The sequence below is a fragment of the Girardinichthys multiradiatus genome, chromosome 20 (assembly GCF_021462225.1).
Source record: "Girardinichthys multiradiatus isolate DD_20200921_A chromosome 20, DD_fGirMul_XY1, whole genome shotgun sequence".
NCBI lineage: Eukaryota > Metazoa > Chordata > Actinopteri > Cyprinodontiformes > Goodeidae > Girardinichthys > Girardinichthys multiradiatus.
Genome location: NC_061812.1, coordinates 16,736,128 through 16,759,941, shown reverse-complemented (window position 1 = coordinate 16,759,941; position 23,814 = coordinate 16,736,128). Strand labels below are relative to the sequence as shown.

At 38.0% G+C, this 23,814-nt stretch overlaps 1 protein-coding gene across 3 annotated transcripts in view; it reads right to left on the bottom strand.

Moving 5' to 3' along the window:
• Positions 1-23,488, bottom strand: part of kif5ab (kinesin family member 5A, b) — a 113,823-nt gene extending 90,335 nt beyond the window's left edge. For all 3 annotated transcript variants that reach the window (XM_047348164.1, XM_047348165.1, XM_047348166.1), the window contains exon 1: positions 22,952-23,488. In XM_047348164.1, the coding sequence (XP_047204120.1) occupies positions 22,952-23,080 (129 nt within the window). In that variant the 5' untranslated portion in view covers positions 23,081-23,488. The remainder of the gene's footprint in view (positions 1-22,951) is intronic.
• Between the last annotated feature and the right edge of the window lie 326 nt (positions 23,489-23,814).

Here is a 23,814-nt window from a genome sequence, read left to right as displayed (position 1 = left end):
GACAGACATTTACATGTATAAATTATGAAAATCTTCAATAAATCTGCAAAAGACTCAAAAATGTGTAGTTTATCTTCAGAAAGTTCTGTTATGGTCAACGGTCAAAGTAAGTTTGACGTTAGCAACATTACTGCCCGACAAGGCTGTTTCCAATCTATTCAAAGTTCATCGTTCATCATCTGCAGTGAAAAGGAAATTTTAAGACAGCTGCAAATCTTCCTAGGAGTGGACTGTCCAGCAAATTCACCTCAAGGTCAAACCGTGCAAGGCTCAGGCAAAGTGCAAAAAAAACCCAAAAACTCAATCTCAGACACTATAGGCCTCAGTTACCATGTTAAATGGTAAAACTATTGACAGTGCAGTCAGAAAAAGACTGAAAAAACAGTTTGTTTAAAGGAGTTGCCAGAAGAACGCTCTGCCTCTGTAAAAGGACTTAGGTTTGTAAAGTTGCATCTGAGCGAACCACACAACATCTGAAACAATGTGCTTTAGAGACCAGATAAGACCAAGGAAGAGATGTTTGGCCACAATAAACAACTCAATGTTTGAGCAAAACCAAATAGGGCATGTCTGCACAAACACCTCATACCAACTGTGAAGAGTGGTGAAGGAGAGGTGATGATCTGGGCATGCTTTGCAGTCACACCTTGCAGTCATCCAGTTACTTATCAACTCCTCTATGTGGATGTATTCTACAATAATATGTGTAAAATATTATGTAAGTAATATGACAGTAAAGCTTGGGTAATCAACAAAACAAGGATCCAAAACACAGCAGTAAACCCAGACTATAATGGCCAAATCTGGATTGGGACAGACAAAAATCATTTCATAGAAATATTGATCTTTTAAAAGTAGCTATAATGATGTCATATCACATGTGGTGCAGTTGTAAAGGAAGGAATTTTGAGAAAGTTTTAATTGCAGCTATAAAAATACCAGAGATACTTGTTTCAAGAAAAACCCTGCTTCTCTTCATGTTATTGTTCAAAAAACTTACATAAAGACTTGGATCAAGAAAAAAGAGGGGCTTAATTGGATCTGATGGTCATAAAGATCAGTAAAAAAAAAGGAACTTATCATTTCTGTCTAACTAGCATGTCTGGTCTTCAGTTCGAATCTGAAATGCTTTGGAACAGGGTCATGAAAGAACAATTCTTCCTTTTTAAAATCAGTCTTTTTCACAAAAAGTCTAAAACTACACACTGACAAATCTGACCACTGCCAATTAGTAAACTGGCAATGTTAGAAAGCACAGATTAAAGAAGCATCTATCTGCCCGACAGCAATTTATTCACTGAGCTGTTTGTGAAAGGAAAAGGAATATTTTCTTTGTTTTAATTAGTGTTACTTAGTAAAGTGTGCACACTATACTTTTCTTGTTTTTAGTCAGTTAGGATTACCAAAAAAGTACTTTTTTTTTTCAATTGAGGCATTTTCAAACACTAAAATAACTATGGCTTATAACAGTTTGGAAAATCCCAGATTATGATGTTGTGGCTTTGTAAACTACCGTTAGGTTAATTCATAACATTTGAATTGAAGGAAGGGACACCTGTGGATGTATTTTCCTCCAAACCCAAAACACACAGCTTCCTTGTTTGAAAGATTCAATCAAAATATCAGGGTCATCCTTGCATACAATTTCCAGATGCCTGATGGTGCCACATTTATATGTTCAAATAATTATAAAAGCATTCCCATAATGTGCCAATAATGACCATCTTTACCTTTTGACCACATAAAGGCAAATGGGGGAAGTTTGGAAGCCTGAGAATACAATCCCAACAGTAAAACACGGGGGCGGCAGCATCATTTATGGGTGTTTTGCTGCGGGAGGGAATGGTGCTCTCACAAAATATATGGATTTATGAGGAAAGAACATCATGTGTAAATAGTGAATTAACATCTCAAGACATCAACCAGGAAGTTAAAGCTTTGGCTCAAAAAGGGTCTTCTGCATAAACAACAACCCCAAGCATGTACTGCCAAATTTGTGGACAGAGTTGAAGAGGTGTGGGGTTACAGCATTCTGTCTTTTTAGCCTGTATATATAAATATTTGATTTCTACCGTGAAGTGCAGAAACGGTAGACATTTAAGGTCAAGGTTGGCATGTGGTCACTGTTGCAATAAATTAACTGTGGTAAGACACAGGCTTCAAACCTTACTTTGCTGTGTCAAAGTCATTTGCTTCATTTCACCACACCTTCTATCCACCTCGACCTCTTCCTTCAAAGGTTTTCAAACTCTGTAATTACCTCATGCTGCATCCACCCAGGCTCCTGCCAGGGATCCCACATCATTCACTAGGTTAAGTAAAGGCATTTGGCAACAAGGTGTTCAACGTCCAATCATCATTTGGCTAAGTTACGTTGTTTTTCTGCAGAGGACACTTTCAAAGGTACAACACCTCCTGCATGCGGTGAATATTCATTGACTGTGAATTAGGGAACAATACAGGCACACATCCACCCATATATCTTCCATTCAGGGAAGTTTCATCTGTGGTCGCATCGTTTATCACCCCAGATTTCCCTCCGACTACGTAGATAAATATCCTAAGGAAAGAACTGGATAAGATGAAAAGAATATTGAGAATGTGTCCCTCCTTCTCTAACAGATTTATCCACTTTTATTGGTTTTCAGTGGCTTAGTGTTTTGCAGAGAAGGAAAGCTCCTTTTTGCCCTTATCAATCTACGTGTGTAAGAGTCTGTATGTGCTTATCTTAATCAGTCTGTGTATCAGCTTTCATCACATTCTCATCAGCTGTTCTTTCTTTCTGCTCACCCACAAATGCACATAGAACCATGGCTGGACTGACAGGAAGAGAAGACTGAAAGAAGCCAGTGTCTGCTTCATCTGTCAAGCTAATCTGGCTCCACATCCCTGATAACAGCATCATTAGCGCTTCTTCCAACAACAGAAAACTACACACAACTGCAAAGGGCTCCAGTCACACATTATTACCAAACATTATTGAATTTCCTGTACACTCTGTTGACAAGTCTGAGCAGAGCTGATTGGCACTATGCGCCTCAAGGGCAAAGCAGCCCTGTTCTGAAGATTTAAGATAGTTAAGTTAGAATGCAAAGATCCAGTGCTGGTGGGATTGTAGTGGGGTTTTTTTTGTCAGCTTAACAACACAAATCAGATCATTTTGGGCACCTGTTTTCCCTTAATCACTAACAATGGTTTACTTGTCAAGATAAAAAAACATCCAGGCAGTAAACTGGAGGAGATTAGTTAACAGTGAGAAGACGACGAGATAGAGGAGCAGAGAGCAATAGAAGCTCCTTTCATGTCTCTATATTTCTGCTTCTCCATCTTCTCCCTTCACCGACCTGCAAAATCAATTTCAGTCCCTCTTGAAGAAAGTTTTAATTACAGAAGAGAATATAGACCAAAAGGAAGGCTGACTGGAGGAGATCTGCCAAACAATGCAAAGGTCAATTAATTGTAGAAGCCTTTACTATGATCCCTAAAGGGAGAATTACACATTAATGCCACACCGTAAAAACAAATTCTCGATCATTAGCAGTAATCTGTTCGATCAACAACAGACAGATTATGCAGGAGTGCTTAAATATTGTAGTAAAACGCCTGATGCACTTTTCTACTCAAATCTAATGTGGGAGGAACTGGGTAATGAGAGGAGCTAAAAAACTGAGAAATGATCGAGGGAAGAAAATAAAATATGTGTTCACAACAAGGCAGTTGTGGAGAGAAAAAACTAATAAGGTTGCAAATTGTGTAAGATGAACTAAGAAGAGAGCCAGAAAAATACCACATATTGACAGAGAAAAATAGAAAAAGGAAAAGAAGCCATACAATGGCTAAAAACATTTCAACAATTTTTTCATATATTTCAGGAAAAATGTGATAATGGTTGTCTGAAAACCACTCCACTGTCTGATGTTTAGGTAGACCACTATTAAATCTCAATTCAAAGATTATTAAAGTGAGTCATGCACAGCTTCTCACATGGTGTCAGCTATTGTAATTGGCTCGGTAAGGATAAAACAAGAAAAGGTGTAAAAGGATGGACATTAATGGTGTCTTTACATCTCTGGAAGAAAGGCAATGAGCATTTTGTGCACTCAATCTGTTCTCACCAGCTGCTTCAAAGAAACAAAATGATGGGAGCAAGTCAGATTTTCTCAACTCAGCTGCAATAACCCAACATGTTTTGAACTAAAACTAAATCTCTCACTATATCTTCTCACAATTACTGCATGACTCTCAACCAGTCAATGTCAAACCCTTACTCACATATCTAAAACATTGATCCACATGTTTTCCACTTCCTAACTAATTTACTATAAATGCATCCTCTAGAGTTCACCCTCCTAAATCTTCCATAAATCCCAGCTCTTCCAGAATTTAGCTGCATGTCTTCTCTCCCACTCCCAAGCCAGAGATCATATCACACTATCACCCCTGTCCTTTAGAAGCTTTACTGGTCTCCCATCATTTGTTGCATTCAATTTAAAGTCTTTTTGCTAATCTTCAAATCCTTCCACAACCAGTTCCTGCTCTATATTTACTCTCACTCACTTAAAACTGTGCACATATATTTATATTATATTGTAGATATGTTTATACTGTTTAATTTGTACTGTATTGCACCGACTACGCCAAAACAAATTCCTTGTATGTCCAAAAACGTACTTGGCAATAAAGCTTTTCTGATTCTGATTCTGATACAGATGTTTTTCAACCCCTATTCTCCATCCGGCTACCACCAGTCCCCAGACTCTTCAACAAGACTGCCCAGAACTGTTAAAATTTAAATTACGTTTAAAAAAAACAACCTTTCAACCTTCCTTGGCTGATTTGAATGAAATTCTTTATTTTTATTTCATTTTTAAATCTCTTATTTCTTTTCATATATTTTACCCCATTTTGCGTATTCATGTTAAACATCTTTGAGTATCCTGTAAACTATTCTACAAATAAAATGTAGTATTATGGTTATTAAATAATTATAATATTAGTTATATGTTATTCATTTCTAAAGATTATTAATAAAATAAAATTATAACAATACAAAAAAGGATCCCACTTAAAAACTGTATCTGCAGCAGATAAGCAGCCTCTGAAGGTAAACTCCATTAAGATGATGTTTATACTGTTAAATAAATAAACTCCAGGGAGGAGAGGCCTTTTTTCTCGTCATTCATCTACTGTATATCAAATTTTCAGCTGGCAACCCTTTGGAACCTCCTTTGTTCATGCAAAAAATACTAATCTTCAAGCCAAACAGATAAAAAGGCTTGAGGCTGCGATTGAGAAGCAAACATGAGGTAGTCCTTGAAAGATAAGGAAAAATGCAAAAACAGTAAAGAAAACCAAGGAGTATCAACCAGAACAATTGAACTGAATGATACAGAAAAAGCAAGAAACATTTTAATTCATAAGATGATCAAAATAAAACTAAGGGAAGTTTTTTGCATTTATCTGTCATTCTTTGACAAAATACGTGTTTATATTTTGAGTTTAGGTGACTCTTATACCACCAAGAATCACAGATTAGTGTTAAAAAAAATAAAAATGCTCATCTGCAAGAACTTAATGTAACTTAACGTGAAATTATTTAACCACAATGCAAATTGGGTTTGCTGGCAAATGTCTAAATGTTACAGGTGTTTGCAATAAACAAATAATGCAAATAACTGTTTAAATGTTTAAATAAAACTAATGTTGTACAATGGTTTACCAATTTTCAACACTAAATCCCATTTATAATGACCATTATAGTCTATATTCAACTCCTGATGACTATTTTTCATAGATGCACACATGTACAAATCCGGTGTGGTCTTATGCATTTAAAAGTGTGCTTGAAATACCTTCAAATACTTGGACTGTGACAGTAATGTTGCATGTTAACTATATGGCTAAGAACTATTGTCCAAAATATCAAGACAACAGATCACAAACAAGAAAAATAAAAACATTTTATGCAGCTGGTGGTCGCAGTCACAGAGGTTTCAGTGTCCACAGTGAGGTGCATACTAAACGCTGAAGGACTCCATACCTAAAGACGCACAGAGCTACAAATTTGCTTACAACTGTATAAATAAGACAAGGAGGTTTAGCGTTTCTGCTCCGTGAAGAAGTGATACAGAACTGTAGCTATTCAGACTTACTGATCAGCATTATGTCTGGAGCAGTAAGAAAAAAAGCACACCCTAAATAGAACACCATGCCTACAGTGAAACATGGTGGTGGCTCCATGATGCTCTGGGACTGTTTTGCTGTCTCTGGGAACTTGTACGATGTGGACTACAAGATAGCTAAAATCAAGTATCAGAATGTTTTGGCAGAAAATGCTTTAGGAGGCTGACGCTTGGGTGTTATTGGATCTTCAGAGAGATTGGCTTGGGACAATTATCTCAAGCACAACTGAAGGTCCACCAAGGCATGATTTCAGAAGGAGTCCTGTAAGATACAAGGGGGACCATCAGTTACCTGACCTGACCTCTATAAAAACCTCTGGTGGGAATTGAAAGGGGCAGTTGCATCATGCAAACCAAAGGAAAGTAATGAACTGAAGGCTTTGCCCATGAATAGTGGGCTAAGATTCCTCAGGAATAATTGTCTTGCAATGAATTTGCATCAGGTCAAAGCTGCCAAAGGATGCTTTACTAAGTACTTAAGATTCCTATCATGAAGACATTGAAAATTTTCAGACTGCAGTAGTAAAACTGACGTTGGAAAATCCCACTTGTAATATTAGTTTTGCTGAGCTATAACAATTGATTTTGCTGGATGTGTTTTTTCCAAACAGCTTCTAATTTGCATTATTTCTAAGTAAACATGATTTGCAGTCGGGTTTCAATATTTTTTTGTGCAACTGTAGATAAAGATTTTTTAAATCTTAAAATGCTCACCATGTTCTCTTTATTATATGTACAAACAACCTAAATCAGACAAAATGAAAGGAGCCATGATTGAGCTCTAATGAAAAAAGCACATAGAAGATTCTACATGAAGAGACACTGCAGAGAGATTGTGCAGATAACATCGACTGAAGGAGAGACAGATGATAAAATGCAGGAGGAACAAAGGAATGACTTATCAGAGATGACAGTGACACCTAATCATGTAAGTGGCTGTTCCAACACTCACCTTCAGTTTCACATTTGATCTGACACCCTGCCTATACATGCTTCACTATAATTTATAGAGCTACAGACATCTAGAATAAAAGTTAAAACATAAATAAGTTATACAACATGAACGGAGATCTGTGACCTCTAGTTGAAACAAAAAGCTTCAATCACAACCTGAAACAGTCAGAGATACCAGCTAATAGATGTCCTTTCGCCCTAAGGGACTATGTGATGTCAAAGTAAAATATCCAAGGTCCTCCACCTTAAAAGTCTTCATCTCCATGTCAGGCCTGAGCTCCAGCTTCCAGCTAAACCTGCTTGTAAGTGGATGATCGGAAAATTAATCACCACAGGGTGTGTGAATCCTCCTGACAGCAGCTTTGTGTTTTTTTTCTGCAGTTCCTCAGCATACCAAGGGGAAAAGCCAAACACATTTGTATTTAACAATGAAGAACCTTTGTTTTTCAAGCAGCATGCTTACAGTGCCTGATATTGTGCATACGAATTATTATAACTCAGACTGTCTGGGGTAATGTAATCAGCACTTAGTAGCGTTTATGAAATAGGCAGGGCTAAATTCATCACACACCTTCTTTGTTGAAGCAGGGAAATACTGAACCATTTGGAAGAAAAGAATACAGAACAGAAAAATGGCACTAATGTTAAATTTTTCTTGAAGTTTAAGTAGTGTTATGCAAGGAACATACTCCTCTTGCAATTCAATCAGCCTAAAAACCCATGAGGCAAACGTATTGACTGAATTTAAGCCTTAGCAGTGCAATCAACGACATACTCGAAACTAGAAATTTAAAACCCCATACTGGTGTTAATTGTAAAACTATTTGTAGTAAAAGATAAAATTAGATTCGGAAGACTTCTCTCTTTAAAATGCTGTACTTGTTTTTGTAATATGCTGATGAAAATACTTTAAATATTCTTCTCAATCATGTCAAATCTAAAATAGTCCTTTTTTCTAATTATCTCTTTAACTGAAACATTAAGTAGTAAATCTTGTGTTCATTGGATGTTATGGCAAAAATCACATGACACCCTCATCCATGAGAGGGTTTGTTATCAGGTTTCATTAAGTTGTATTCAGACCACTATGTTTAATGTTAAATCCTAGGATTACACCTAGGATGACATCGGGGTTAGTCCTTGATTTACGGTTAAACTCAGATTAAGACTGGGCATTAATAACCATAAGAACATCATAATAACTTCATTATAACATGGACTGTATGATGTTAGGAAAACATGGGATATAGGATAAAATGGGTGAATGTTGTGAACAATATGACTTTCCATAAATAAACAAATAATTAAAAAAAGTCAGTGTCTTTCTAGTTTGGAGTAATTGGAAACACAGACCCTGGATAACCAGTACTCTATCCAGCTACTGAAAAAATCATTATTTGCACCATTTTGTTGCTCTTTATAAATCTTTTTTTTGCTTTATATATTTGGACATTTCCTGCTGTCAGGCTGTAGCAGCAGGATCACTGATGTTTTTCTTGTTCGATGTTAACTCAAAAATCATCCAAGCTGGGGTTTCCTGTCTCCACTCACAGCTGTGCTACGATGTTTGCTTTTGTCTTATGTTCAGATCAGACCAGGATTTATTTTATATATAGCACATTTAAAAAATTTCATTGAGCAAAGTGCTTCACAGAGAGTAAAATGAACAGTAGTAATATGAAAGCAATGAAGACAAACTCATGTACAGTAAAATTTAAGATATGAGTGAGGCTCAACTGTAACTAAAGACCAGTGAAAACAAATGGGCTTTTAGGGACTTGAACCAATTGATAGTCTGAGCAGTTCTAACTGGTAAAGATGGACTTTTTCCACAGACTGGGGGCTGGAATATTGATTTATAATAGTTGTAACATTTTATTTGAAAATAATACAGCTCTTGAAAATAAATAATTGGCAAATGAGTGGATTCATGATTGACATGAACATTTTGGAGAACACAGAACATAACAACACTGCGAGCGCAGCATTAGATTTGAAAACAGACGTCCTTTGTATCATCAAACTGTTCACTGTTCACGGGTAAATGAAGGCTGTATGCAGAGAAACTCTAAGGGCAAACGTTGTCTGCAGCGTAAGAGTTGAAACCGTTGCAGTTCAACAAGCTGTGATCAGTGACTCTTGTGTGTAGAGGAGAGTTTCAGACCATTAAACATCTCTCTTATTGACAATAAACACCTCTGCCCTCGATTTAAATGTAACTATATAAATTAAGGGCTGATGCCCTATTATCAGAACCTGCAGATTATGTTAAATGTGCATCCCATTTCTGTTGTTAATTGTTTAGCAACCAGTTTAACTCTAACATTCTGAGAGAGCAGCTGAAGGTGTGCAGCAGAGACAAGCAGAGGAAAGATGCTCTGTCATTTCTAACCTTTATCTCAAACCATCTTGCAGGTAAATAGCAATACCCAAAACAATGGCACTGATGTCTTCTACCTTTGGGAATGTTGGGTTTTTTTCGGCTGACACATTTAAAAGCTCTCAGGATTCTAATCAGTGAGGAACACCAACATTATAGTGCTGTGAGGCTCGCTGCAATTAAATGAATGAGCAAACCATATAAACATTTCAGACTCAATTTTCTGTCAAACAACTAATGCAGGGAAATACATGAATGAGAGCAACTTTACTGAGGATTTTTCGGAATCAAAATTAAAATGTGAGCAATGACATCAGGAGAGAAATAAACAGAAACAAAACATGTTGGCAAAGACCAGGTTGCCAATGCTTTGGGATGACATCATTAACATGCTAATTAGTCCATGACATCATTAAAAAGGATTATTGTGAAGTAATTTATTGTTCAGGTCATAAACATAAATCAGTTCAGTTTCTACCACTACTGACCAGGAAGCAGGTCTTGGTATGGATGGATTTGCACAACATTGGGAAGATTATGTTTCAATCAACCCCTTTTCATGCTGGAGCTGGGGCTACGGGAGGCCAATACTGAAATGGCTTTGTCACCTCTGGCTTTGATTCTGGGTGTCTCCAAAAATAGCTGATTTGTTGATCTCAGAGCTGTACCTGGACTGTGATGGTGAAAAGGTCATGACAGATAAGTTAGTGCTGATAGACACAAAGACATAAAGGTGGGACAGGTAGAGCATAATCAAGCTTTTTCTTTCCATTCAGAAAGCAAGCAGCTGTATTTTGAACGGTTAGCAAATGCATCAGTGATACATTATGTAATGTTCAAAACAAAGATCAGTTAAATACAGATGGAGGAAACATGTGATCATAACATTGCACTGCAGTATTCGAATGCTGCCAATAAACAAAAGCAAACCAAAACTGGCCACTAAAAGACAAACCACAAATGAAACTTCATAAATTTACTGTGGAAGCATTTCAATTATGCTGTTGCCAAAATGCCAAAATTTTGACTGATTTCTAGTCATCTAATCACACAAACAACAGCTCCATGTCAAAATTTAGCTCAACTCAAATCAAAAATCCTAAAAATGTGAGTTTCAGTTCAAACATTTGACTACAAATGTGGGAGCAGACAGGGCTGCAAAACTAGTCTGGAAACTCCAGAAAAACATTGGGCCTAATTTTTCAGATGCAACAAATTGACTATTTTTGCACAGTTCAAGATTTAGAAATGTTTTTATTGGTTTCATTAAACTCATTCAGAGGCACACTCATTTTGGTTGGTGATTAGAGTTAAGCAATTAAAGGAGTGAAGTACCAAGGAAAATGGTAGCGGGCTGGACATTTCTCACTCCCTGCCAAATGAAAATAGAACTGTCCATTGATCAACAGCAAAACTTAAATTAAATCTGAACACAGAGTCTGGACTATGTGTTGGTCCTTAAAAGTGAAAGAGAAAAACACATGAAAAAATCCAGGTGTCTGCATGCAACCATTAGTGCAAACCCTGTTAATGACCACATGTGGCAGAAGGAATAATAAATTAGCTCATGAAAGGATTTGAGTGGTAGAAGCTGTAGAGATTAACATAAACACGTTTCTATCATGCTGGAAGCAATTATCAAGTCCAGTGAAAATGTGGGGATGTGAGGAGCTGCGTTTAAACTGAAACAATCTAAGAATGGAGATTTCCTTTGAAAATCAACATGGTTGTAGGGAATGTTTTTCATAACTTCACTAAATCTCATTGCAGAGGAATGCAAATAACTTCATATTTTAAAGCCTCCAGAAAAAGGCAGATGGCATTAGTTTGCATAAAATGTAACAATAAGATACTTCCCATAATCCTTGCCCATGCAAGATTAAATATGCCTGAAATGTATGTATCACTAAGTCTCTTTTATCCTATATTGCTCTACTGCAACTACTGCAACCAATCATGGTAAATTAGGTTTATAAAAAAACTAATAAAAAATTCAAGTCAAATACTTTTTAAAGCCCAGTTCCCTGGGCAGAGGAGTCAAAAACAGTTTTGGAGTAGATCTCAGGGCTCTCAAATGTCAGTTCAGCGAGCTGCACTGTAATTAATTAAAGGAAATTGAAGTCCTCTGCACCCGCCATGCAAAAGATGAAGATGCTCAACCAAGGATTTGTACCACGGATTTCTTTTCTCAAAGTTAATAAATTAAAACTGCTCCGGGTCTTGGGATATGCAGACACGTGCACAAGCATGTGCAATCAGACACCATGTACAGAGCTGTCCAGAGACGCTGAGGGCAGACGAAGGCAGCATCCAGGGCGCAGCCATGGCTAATGGAAAGAATATGGTCCATTACACTCCCCAGAGCTAAAAGGCCTGGTGTAGTCTAACCCCAATCTGGTTATGAAGGGACAGAAATGGAAAGGGAAGGTGTTGACGAACAGGCACAAGCTTTTCTATCCGTGGCTGTGCGCATGCTGAGGAAAAATAAAAATGAGCTGGCAGTTATTATCCTGTTGAGTGTGACTGGTGCCTAAATTGGTGTCAGTATTGTGTTAATGTTAAGGAAATGAGAGGAAGAACAGGCACTTCTTACTGATTGATATTGGAGTCCCTCAGTATTAAAAGTACGTCAACATACACATATATGTTATGTGATGGGCCAACAGAAAGTAATACACAGTTTTTTTTAATAATCTACTACTGATAATCTGAAAATTGTGCATGCACATATATTAAAACCCCACTGTTAACATTAATTATATTTCAGTGCACTAAATTTACTTCAAAATGTCCCCTAATTAGTAAATAGAGTCCACCTGTGTGTTTTCTATCTATTATCTATACCCACTTTTCTTTGCAGGGTTGAGGATGGGCTGGTGCCTATCTCCATAAGTCACTGGGCGAGAGACCAAGTCCACACTAGACTGATCATCAGTCCACTATAGTAATTTAATCTCTGTATAAATCCAGTTGTTCTATGAAGGCTTCAGAGGTTTGTTAGAGAACATTAGTGAATGTATGGCAGAAAACTAACCCGTTGTCGCAGTAGCAGCATCATGCTGCGGGAATGGTTTTCTTCAACCAAGATAGATGGCTTGTCAGAGTTGAATAGAGAAGCTTGTCAGACAGGAGTTACATACTGGGCAACACTGGAAGAAAACCTGTTTGAAGCTCCAGATGACCTAAGGCTGATGTAATCATGTGTTAGAAAGGCCCAGTAAAACTCAAGACATAAATCCAATTGAGAATCTGTGGCAAGGCTTGAAAATGTCTCTTCACAGATACTATCTGTGCAATCTGGCTGAGCTTCAGCTATTTTTAAAAGAAGAATAGGAAAAAGTGTTAGTCTCTATATGTGCAAAGCACACCTCAAAAGACTTGTAGCTGTAATTGCACCACAAATGTGTACTACAAACTATTGCCTGAGGCACTGACCCATCAACGCCTTGGGAACACATTTGGAAAAATGTGTGTAATTTTCATTCCACTTCACAATTATGCTCTACTTTGTGTTGCTCCATCATACGAAATCTCAAATAAATACATTGAACTACAAGGTTGTAATGTGAAAAAACGTTGAAAGGTTAATGGAGTATGAATACAAGGTAGTCGAGGTAAAGTATATAGAGCTGAAATAGACATTGGAATCTTACTCCTACAACCACGTTTAAAGTTTGAAGTAAACGTCTTCAAAGTTGTCTGATCCCTTAAAATTCTGGCTGCTGATTGACAGCCGCTCCCTCCTCATCCCATAAAAATCCACTAGAAGCCTTTGCCAAAATTAATAGCTCGACAGATGAGGCTGAGCTTCCTCTCCAACATCGTTCCAAAACCGCTGCTGAGTCATTAGGAAGTGAGCAACAGAATCTGTCCTCTATAAAACACAGCTTTACACAGAGGAGCATTCAGCTAAGAGAACAATAAAAAGACCAGGAAAGGAAAAGAAGAGAGGGGTCTGACCCCAAGAGGAGGGAGCTCAGATCATGGCAAAAAAAAGAAAAAAGAGAGATCTCAACAAGCAAACCCTTTTGTGTCCCTAATTGGATGAGGTGTGTGCACTGCAGTGATAGAATTCGAGCACTTCAGTGTGCACAGGGGTGGCAGAGCAAGAGAAACCCTTTGGACCTACATTTGTGATGTTTTCCTTATTAGTGTTTGTGTTACAGACGGTTAAAGTCAAAAAAATGACACATCCTTGAGGAGAAACGCCTTTAGTGGAACCATAAATATCAAAAAGTATGAGACAGGTAGAAGACATTAAGGCTGCGCCCGACATGCACCGTCAGTTTGTTTCAGCACCATCTGTTTTCCCCTTCCTTCCTCCTACCTCGGCACATAATCAAGAAAGAGGCAGGAGATGACAAGAGAAGACAACAGAAGAGCTGCAGCGCATTGGAAATTATTGTTGTTTTAGAAACAAAGTGGTTGCTAATGAACAATCATGGTAATATTTAGCTTAAAAACATGGCTGTCTCCTACAGTTACATGCTAGACTAAATATTCACTCTTACAAAATTCTGCAAAAGGTTTTAGAACCAGAGAAAATAAAAAAGTAAGCAATGAACAACCTTTTGCAAACCCTTAATCCTCTATTCTTATCGAATGTATGTATTTCACAGCTATAAATACAGCAAACACTGCAGCTCCTGCAGAAGACTGATACACGTGAACTGAAGGAGGAACTAAGGGAAGAAAATCCATAGAATTATAAAAGAAGCGCAGAAGATAGGAGAATCAATAATTCTTTAATGTGCATGCTTCAAATGGGTTTACAAACACGGCTGGAGGGACCCATGTTTTCACGTTTCATGTATCCATCTTGGTCAACGATAACAGAATTAAATCTGTGTTTAATCAATGAAAACAGGATCGTGTGTAGGTTAGTGTTCAGCATATAGATACCTTGAAAAAGTATTTGTACCTTTTGAACTACTCCACATTTCTCAATTTACGACAACAACCTTCAATGCCTTTTTTTCCAGGAATTTCATGTGATAGACCATCATAAAGTAGCGCATAATTGCAAAATAGAATAGAGATGATCTATCGTTTTCATACATTTTTTATTCAGCCCACTCTAATACCCTTGAATACAATGCAGTGCAACTAATTAACAATATAGGCAGGTCCTCCACTTAAACTGAGCAAGAAAAAATTAATCAGAGAATTAATCAGAAAATCATAAGATGGCCCATTTGTGGTTGCCTTTTAACTTGTTGGTCTACATGCAAAATGCTATGTGAGGTGATAAACTAACACAGTACATCGCCCTGAACACACCACCCACACTGTGAAACATGGTGGCTGCAGCATCATGCTACGGGATGCTTTTCTTCAGCAGGGGCAGGGAAACTGGTCAGAGTTAATAGAAAGATCGATTTAGCAAAATACTGAGCAATCCTATTAGAGGGTGCAAAAGGCTTGACTGGGGCAGTAGTTCACTTTCTAGCAGGACAATGACCGTAAACAGCCAGAGCTACAATGAAATATTTAGATCAAAACATATTATTTTGTTATAATGGCCCAGTCAATGTCTAGACCTAAATCAAATCGGGAATATGTGGCAAGACTTGGCAGTTGCTCTGCTTGAGCTATTCTGAATAGATGAATAGTGAAACATTTTCATCTCTAGATGAAAGAAGCATTCACCCAAAGTTGCTGAATACAAATGCATGACGCACTTTTCAGATTTTTATCTGTAAAAGAAATTCAAAACTTAATATTTTATGAACAATTTTGGAAACAACAACCTATGTGTAAAACTGCTCACAGCTATGAATAACTTACAAGCAGTATACCATGATTTGATCTTTGGTGACTTCATTTAGAATCTACATAAATAAGGTCAAACCCTTATTAACTGATGATCCCTCATTATAGATAAAATGGCTATAAACACAAATGAAGCACACTGACCTGTTGTTAAAGGAGCACTGCAAGTTAAAAACCACTGTGATCCCTTCACCTGCTCACTTAAATACTTATATGAAAAAGAGGGATGTAATAATCAGCCATTTGCTCCCACCTTACTATTAAACTCAGCCCAGGGCTCGAGCACAAATAATCACAAGGGCTTTCAACCACAGCAGGCAAACAAAGTGCATAATTTTTCTCATGTTGGACATTTGGTACTAGTGAGGCTCAGAAGGCTAGTACAGCTTAAGTGCAATACAATAAACAAGAAATATGGCCGATAATAGAGGTATAAAATGAAGGATATTTAGTTCACACTTCTGGGTTATTTATTGTAATAATATATTTTAATATTATAATTAGAACACAATCCTTTTGTACTCAGCTTAGCCTGTGGCCCGCTTATATAAAAACATATGATGTCTATATGTCATCGTCACAGCAGAAAGAAACTCCGTATATTTCTCTGCCACCGAAGCCACTGTGATCATTAATTTATTTATAGAACTGAAAGCGTGATTCATAGTGGCGGCCGTTTTTGCTTGCCAGAAGATTAGGAGGGACAATCTGGCCTTGTGACACTGCATTATTGCAGACAGTGAAATACTAGAGACAGCTGTGTCACTCTTGTGCAGAGCAAACACAAAGGACATGCCTTGGAGCACTACAGGCTCAGAAATTATTACCGTCTCACACACACACACACACACACACACACACACACACACACACACACACAGGCACGCCACAGAAACCTGCAGGGCTCCACAGGTGTTCATGTCAGTGATAACAGAAAATTCCTGAGAAAAATTATAAATAAACACATTTACATCTTCATACAGGCAGATGAATTTGACAGATTGAGCATTTGTGGGAACACTTGCAGTGATTGTAAGGAACTCTAACACACTGTGATCTGCAGCTCTAATAAATCAGAAAGCAAAATTAAGATTCGTGTAAAGTCATGAACAAGACATTTATCTGCCCATCAACAAACAACAGAAAGACACATATATTCACTAAGAAAAATACTAAAAATGAGCAGTGCAAAGGACCACTGGAAACCCATCAGGTCTTCAGATATACAGATATCTCACACTGCATGCTAATGTCAAGTCTGCTGGGTGCAAACAGGCTATTCTCAAACCATAAAATCAGTTAGAACCTCAGCATGATTATGTAACATATGATAAATGAAATCTTCACAAATGAAAATAGGAATTTCAAAGCTATTTGCTTTAAATAATCCTATTAACTGTTCCTTCAAATTAAACGGGATTTAAACTCAGAAGAATAAATCCTATTTTGTTGTTATTCTTTTATTCATTCTTATTCTCGCTTTGTCCTAAAACAAAAAAGAATCAAACCTCATGACATGGTTAACAAAGTTCCACCACTACTGTTAAGATGGCAAAGCTTAAGGTGCTTCATTCGCATATGGTGCTGTTTTCATCAAGATTACATTCCAATTATATTAAACCTGGCTTGATATGAAGTCAAATTTATTTATTCAATTTAAATTCTGGATTTGGTAGCAATCTTCTTAAAATAATCAGTTTTCCACATCTCCTTGAGAACCAGAAACATTTTGAGACAGTCATCAATAAAATTTGTGATGAACTGTGGATTTCAGGGTGTTTTCTTCTAAAATTAAATATAGTTATAACTTGCAGATCACACATCACTGATAGTCTTTAATTATGTTTACTGACTGGTAACAAAAGTGCAATTGCAATATAAGTCAGTTCTTAGACACCCCTAATGAGGTTTTGAATATAGAGCACCCTGGTAAAAAACCAGTCTTAAAATGAATCACTTTTCATGCAATAGTTTTCTATTGCATATTTATGTTCACTCTGAAAAATGTACAGCGTCAATTAACTGTAGAAAAATTTATTTGTGAAGAAATAATTGTCTTAACAAATCATTGTTTATCTTCTAGAAAGTTTAATTAGAATCTTTTGTTTTTCCTGTTTCCTTGGTGTATAACTATGATGCTAAGCCAACATGTCATAGAAAAACAACAGATTTGTGTTGATCTTTATATATCTAGAAATGGTTACAAAAAACTGGCTTCTCACCTCAGTTTGCCCATACACTCAGAGCAATAAATAAAGGAAAGATTTAAACAACTGGAACTGTGACAAACAAGAACTGAAGAGGACCCAAGTGAGGTCAATAGTAAGAGAGGAAAAACATTCTCCACAGCTCCAGGCAGCAAACAGTAGCACCATGTTAACAAGTCTCCAAAGCAGCCATTAATTTCAAGCTTTTTATATACATCTTAGGTGCCAATTATACAAATACATACATGTTTTCCTTCACTTAAACTAGATTTGACTTGATGTAATGTTGACTTGATGTAATGTTAAATGGTAAAATGGCCTGAACTTGAATAACGCTTTATCAGGTCTGAGGACTCCAAAACGCTTCACACTACAATCAGTCATCCACCCATTAACACACTGACAGTGGTAGACTACATTGTAGCCACAGCTGCACTGCAGCAGACTGACAGAAGCGAGGCTGCCATACAATCTGTGCCACCAAGCCCTCTGACCACCATCAGCAGGCAAGGCGGCTAAAGTGTCTTGCCCAAGGACACAACGACTGAGACAGAGAGAGGGGTTCGAACCAGCAACCCACCGTTTACAGGACAAACTCCTACCACTGTAATAACTGATTATGAACTAGCCCAGAGTCCCATCTTAGCACACTTAGCAATGGACCAATATGAAGGGATACTTGCATATAGTACCCCCCACCAACCACCACTGGTTGCTGCACACTGTCATGCTAAAAGAAAGCTACAATGCTGGACTGTTTGGAAACATTTCAGGTTGAAAAAAATACATCCAGTCATGATGTGGAAACTAAAGGAATGCCATATAATTAGGCAACATTATATTATTTTAAACACAGTGTTACTATGAATTGGTGGTGTTTTAATTTCTTTTCTGAGAAGCCCATACTTGCCTACATGTGCTTTCCGATGCTAACACTTAAATAACACTTAGTAGTCTAAATTAAACTAAAAACTAAACTTGTTGAAGTGTTTTGTGTTGTTTGTTTTCCCTTTTCAGTCATTCTGTACCCCTTGTATGTTGATGCCTCAAAGAAGTCCAGTGCAGATGTTATGGATGTATGATTCTGTGGCCTTTTCTAATAATCTCTTTGCTGCCCTAATTAAATATCTCTGCCCTTGTTGCTTATCTGCCACACCGCTCACTGCTACAGCTTACACAACATAACTGTTGATATCACATAAGATGCAACACATAGTCAAAGATAAACGGATACAAGAGGATGATACCCTTCAGGAGGGTTAAGAACAGGCATAGATAAAAGCAGGACTCACGCTCCATTCTTTGCTCCTCTCGGTTCATCCCTAAGTTGGGCTGAGGGGGGCCCGGTACCGAAGGTGAATGTCACTCTGTATCTGTTCAAATGTATATTCTGTACACTGATCATTTTGGCATTAAATCTTGATTTTATACTTAACCATTTGGCATTATTTCACAAGGAAAATACTTTGCTGGTTTTACTGGTTGGGTCTCGGACCTGGAAAGAAACGGACTTGGTGTTGCACAGGGGGAAAAGAGGGCCAGGAAAACTCCTTATTTACAACACAGAGGACAACAGACTATTTTCCGTTTTAATCTCTTCAAGTCTCCTCCAATCTGCCACAGAGGAGCAGTCATCCAGTCACTCAGATGCTCACGTCCCTGCCTCTGTCCATTATCAAGTTCTGAAAGAATCCATTTTCAAGCGAGCGAATGTGGGCCATCAGCAATGTCCAGACATGAACTGTTTCCATCAGCCTGCTCAAAGTTTGCATTAACTTGTTTCCTATTAGCTTGCTGTTTTTAATACTTATCAAATGTGACATATTCATTCACAACTTCCTTGTACAAGACAAACACTACAAATAGAAAAATGCAAACTCTGAATGGATTTACACATCTATAAGCTCTTACAAACACAGCACATCTTGGAAGTAATTACATTCAGAAAGATGAAAACTCCACTTGCGTCGCTACCTAGGGAGGAAAACTGAGAGCCAGTTAAAGGATGAAATGAGTTAGAATGCAGCAAAAATGTCTTCTTGTGTTTCCAGAGGTTATTGTTGTTTTATTGTTTTGAAGTGTTCTGCTGCCAATCTTACTGACAGGGAACAAAAGCAGATTTGTTTTAGTGACAGCTCACAGTTGACTTGCTTATATTATTCTTTATTCTCACGTAAACAATTTTAAACAGTCAATCAGTGGGCAAATAGGAGTTTACATAGTCTGACAAAATTCCATAAACTGATTAATCTAATTCTCTCAAACATACAACTTTAATAGGATTACTTTTTTATATTTCACAATTCATACTGCTTGTCTCTAACACCAACAGAGCTGTTCAAACTCAGGTACCAGGATTGATGTGGGAATTCCTGATTTCAAATTCCAAACTTAAAAAAACTATTTGTTTAATAACATTACGTTTTATGCATAAACAGAATAATAGTTCAGAAACTAGGAAAGTCCTGCAGCTACAGCCAAGATAGTCATGCAGGACTATCTTACTATCTCCCCCACAACCCTGCAATGCATTTCGGTGTGTGTCTGTTTGGATGTGTGCATCAAAACCCGAGAGAGCCGATAGGTATTTTCTGGTGTCCCACTCATTACTACAAGTCAACCCTCAGGCCAGAAGGGTTCGGATTTATTTCATAATCTCCCTCTTTGCATGTGTGTGTATGTGTCCATTATGGTAGGGAGCAGATGCTTTCTATTGAGTGAGAAATTAATTTATAGATTTCCATATTTGGCAATATCTGTGCATGCCTATTTCTGTACAGAGTCAAATGCATTTATTTTTATACTATGTGCTTAAATATTAGCCTCAGATCAGATGTAAGACTTTCATTTAGAGGATTTTAATCTTCGCCCATGATACATAAAATTTTTGTTAAATGTCACTGGTTGGTGCGGGATCATGATCACATTGTTAACCTTTGCCTCGGGTGCACATTCATCAGACTATTAAGCCTATAGGGCACTGGTTCATTTCCATTACAGCTCATAAGCACAGGTAGTAACCACCAGCTTCAATTCAAGTTCCAACTGAAGCAAAGCCAGAATGCATTTTCTGATGCAGAGACACATACATCATGATTCCACTTGTGTTTGCATTCCCCAATACTTTAAAAACAGATTTAAAGCAGGTGGTAACATTCATAACCAAATGAATCAATAAAAATGTTCTGCTTAATTATCCAAGAGATGAAAGAAGTGGTGGGGTTTCATATGGGTATGGCTTTCTGCCCAGGGTGACACAACAAAAAGGGCTTCCGAGCTAAAATACACATATTTGTCAAATGTTTCTATTGCTTATTTGCATGTTCAGTCAATAGGATGGGCGCTCCCTTAGGGTGTACACAGTGTACACAAAATATTGCCATACCCAACAAGTGGCTGATGTGACCAGTGACCAGCATATGATTCTGTTAAAGTAAATGTCAATTTCAGTGTTTTGTATAAATTGCATTCGACCATCTCAAGTTTAAAGTCTTACATATTTAGACCGTTTAGATCTCATTTTGATTGTTATACACAGAGATCGACTAAAACGAAATTTAAGATTTATGATTTATTCTATTTGTGAAATCATGAAAAACATAATTTCCTATTCTTTCTTGGCATTGGGAACCTTTTAGCATAAGACAAGTGTGAAAATTGCACATAGACTGGTCAAAACAATGACTTAATTATATTACAGTGTTTACAGATGCTGAATATCAATCTAGCTAAATAAATTCATATCAGCTCAGAATTTTCTAGTTCTAATACTTGTGAGTTGTAAAATTTTTTTTTTCAGACAGAGCTTGAGCTATTGCAAGAAAATTCACTAGATCAATATCAAGAATTAAAATGTGAAAAAGAATTAAAAGGTGAGGTACTATTTTTAAAGGATATACAGGGGTTGGACAATGAAACTGAAACACCTGGTTTTAGACCACAATAATTTATTAGTATGGTGTAGGGCCTCCTTTTGCGGCCAATACAGCGTCAATTCGTCTTGGGAATGACATATACAAGTCCTGCACAGTGGTCAGAGGGATTTTAAGCCATTCTTCTTGCAGGATAGTGGCCAGGTCACTACATGATACTGGTGGAGGAAAACGTTTCCTGACTCGCTCCTCCAAAACATCCCAAAGTGGCTCAATAATATTTAGATCTGGTGACTGTGCAGACCATTGGAGATGTTCAACTTCACTTTCATGTTCATCAAACCAATCTTTCACCAGTCTTGCTGTGTGTATTGGTGCATTGTCATCCTGATACACAGCACCGCCTTCAGGATACAATGTTTGAACCATTGGATGCACATGGTCCTCAAGAATGGTTCGGTAGTCCTTGTGCCCATCTAGCACAAGTATTGGGCCAAGGAAATGCCATGATATGGCAGCCCAAACCATCACTGATCCACCCCCATGCTTCACTCTGGGCATGCAACAGTCTGGGTGGTATGCTACACATCAGAGAACAATACATGTCTCACATTGTCCACAGCCCAAGATTTGCGCTCCTTGCACCATTGAAATCGATGTTTAGCATTGGCATGAGTGACCAAAGGTTTGGCTACAGCAACCCGGCCGTGTATATTGACCCTGTGGAGCTCCTGACAGACAGTTCTGGTGGAAACAGGAGAGTTGAGGTGCACATTTAATTCTGCCGTGATTTGGGTAGCCCTGGTTTTATGTTTTTTGGATACAATACGGGTTAGCACCCGAACATCCTTTCAGACAGCTTCCTCTTGCGTCCACAGTTAATCCTGTTGGATGTGGTTCGTCCTTCTTGGTGGTATGCTGACATTACCCTGGATACCGTGGCTCTTGATACATCACAAAGACTTGCTGTCTTGGTCACAGATGCGCCAGCAAGACGTGCACCAACAATTTGTCCTCTTGTGAACTCTGGTATGTCACCCATAATGTTGTGTGCATTTCAATATTTTGAGCAAAACTGTGCTCTTACCCTGCTAATTGAACCTTCACACTCTGCTCTTACTGGTGCAATGTGCAATCAATGAAGACTGGCTACCAGGCTGGTCCAATTTAGCCATGAAACCTCCCACACTAAAATGGCAGGTGTTTCAGTTTCATTGTCCAACCCCTGTACTTCTGTTTAAAATACAGACCTCCTTAAGTTAAAGCCTTTACACCCAAAATGCACCTTGAACGATGGCACATCATTTGGAATCAGTAGGTATTTTACTACAAAGATTGCAAAAATGTTTTTATTTATTTTTGCTTTACCGCCCTCAAATAGCAGTAGCACATTGTGCTGCAGAATACTCATTGTAATACCAATAATATTGATGGAGGCTATAGGCTACTTAGTTTGATCCCTGCCTCAAGCCTTTAAGCTCCAAGTCATCAGTCTGGTTGGGATCTGATGTGACTGAGATAAGTTTAACCCTCAGCATCACTCGACTGCATGCAACGGTGCCAACAGCGCAGGAAACAACTTACCCCAAAGATGACAGTGTCTTCCCCTTGAAATATTGGGATGAACTTATCTCCGCGGATAATTTCGGACTGGTTCAGCGGGCGGAATCGACACAACACCTTGATATTGCATTCAGCGTTGGAATCAGCCATCGTAGACGGGGAGAAAAGGACGCACCTCCAGGAGAAGGAAAGGAATTTAAAAAATGATCATAAATAAAATCCCCTGTGTTGAAACACCTGGACGCTGACTGGACCTACTGATCCTACTTATCCCCACATGCAAAGCGAGACTGACATGCGAAGCCTTTGGAGGAAACACAGAACGACTTTTTTGATCCAGAAATGATTAAATAAGTGTGAAACAAAAAAAACTGAAAACAGGCTATTTGGGAATAAATGTTCTGCTTTAAAATCCCCTCAAACTAATCCGTGCAGCTGAGTGGCGGAGAACATATGGGGACCAGTAAATGAGGAGTGTAGTCCAAAAGTGGTCCGTTCTGTCTGGACGGGTTGCAGGCTTCTGAGAGGCATGCCTTGCATCTCTGCCTTCTCAATGGGGGCGGGGCGTGGTGGAGTAGCGACACACATCCGCCCTCATCAGCATCACTGAGCAGAGCGGAGGAGCGGCGGGAGTAGCTCCATTCTTCCTTTTCACTCCTAACTACCTCAGTCACAAGGAAAAAGTGTTCATTCAAACAGTACAGTACTTTTAGTTGCTGCTTGCACAGTTCAAATGCTTTGCCAGAAAATTAAATTACATGTGTATACATATATATATATATAAAGTGAAGAAGAAGAGTCCAATATGTGTGTTTTTAATAGCATACAATACAGTCAAAATCAGGGCTTTTAATGTAATCTATAAAAAGACAGAACCTGAGATT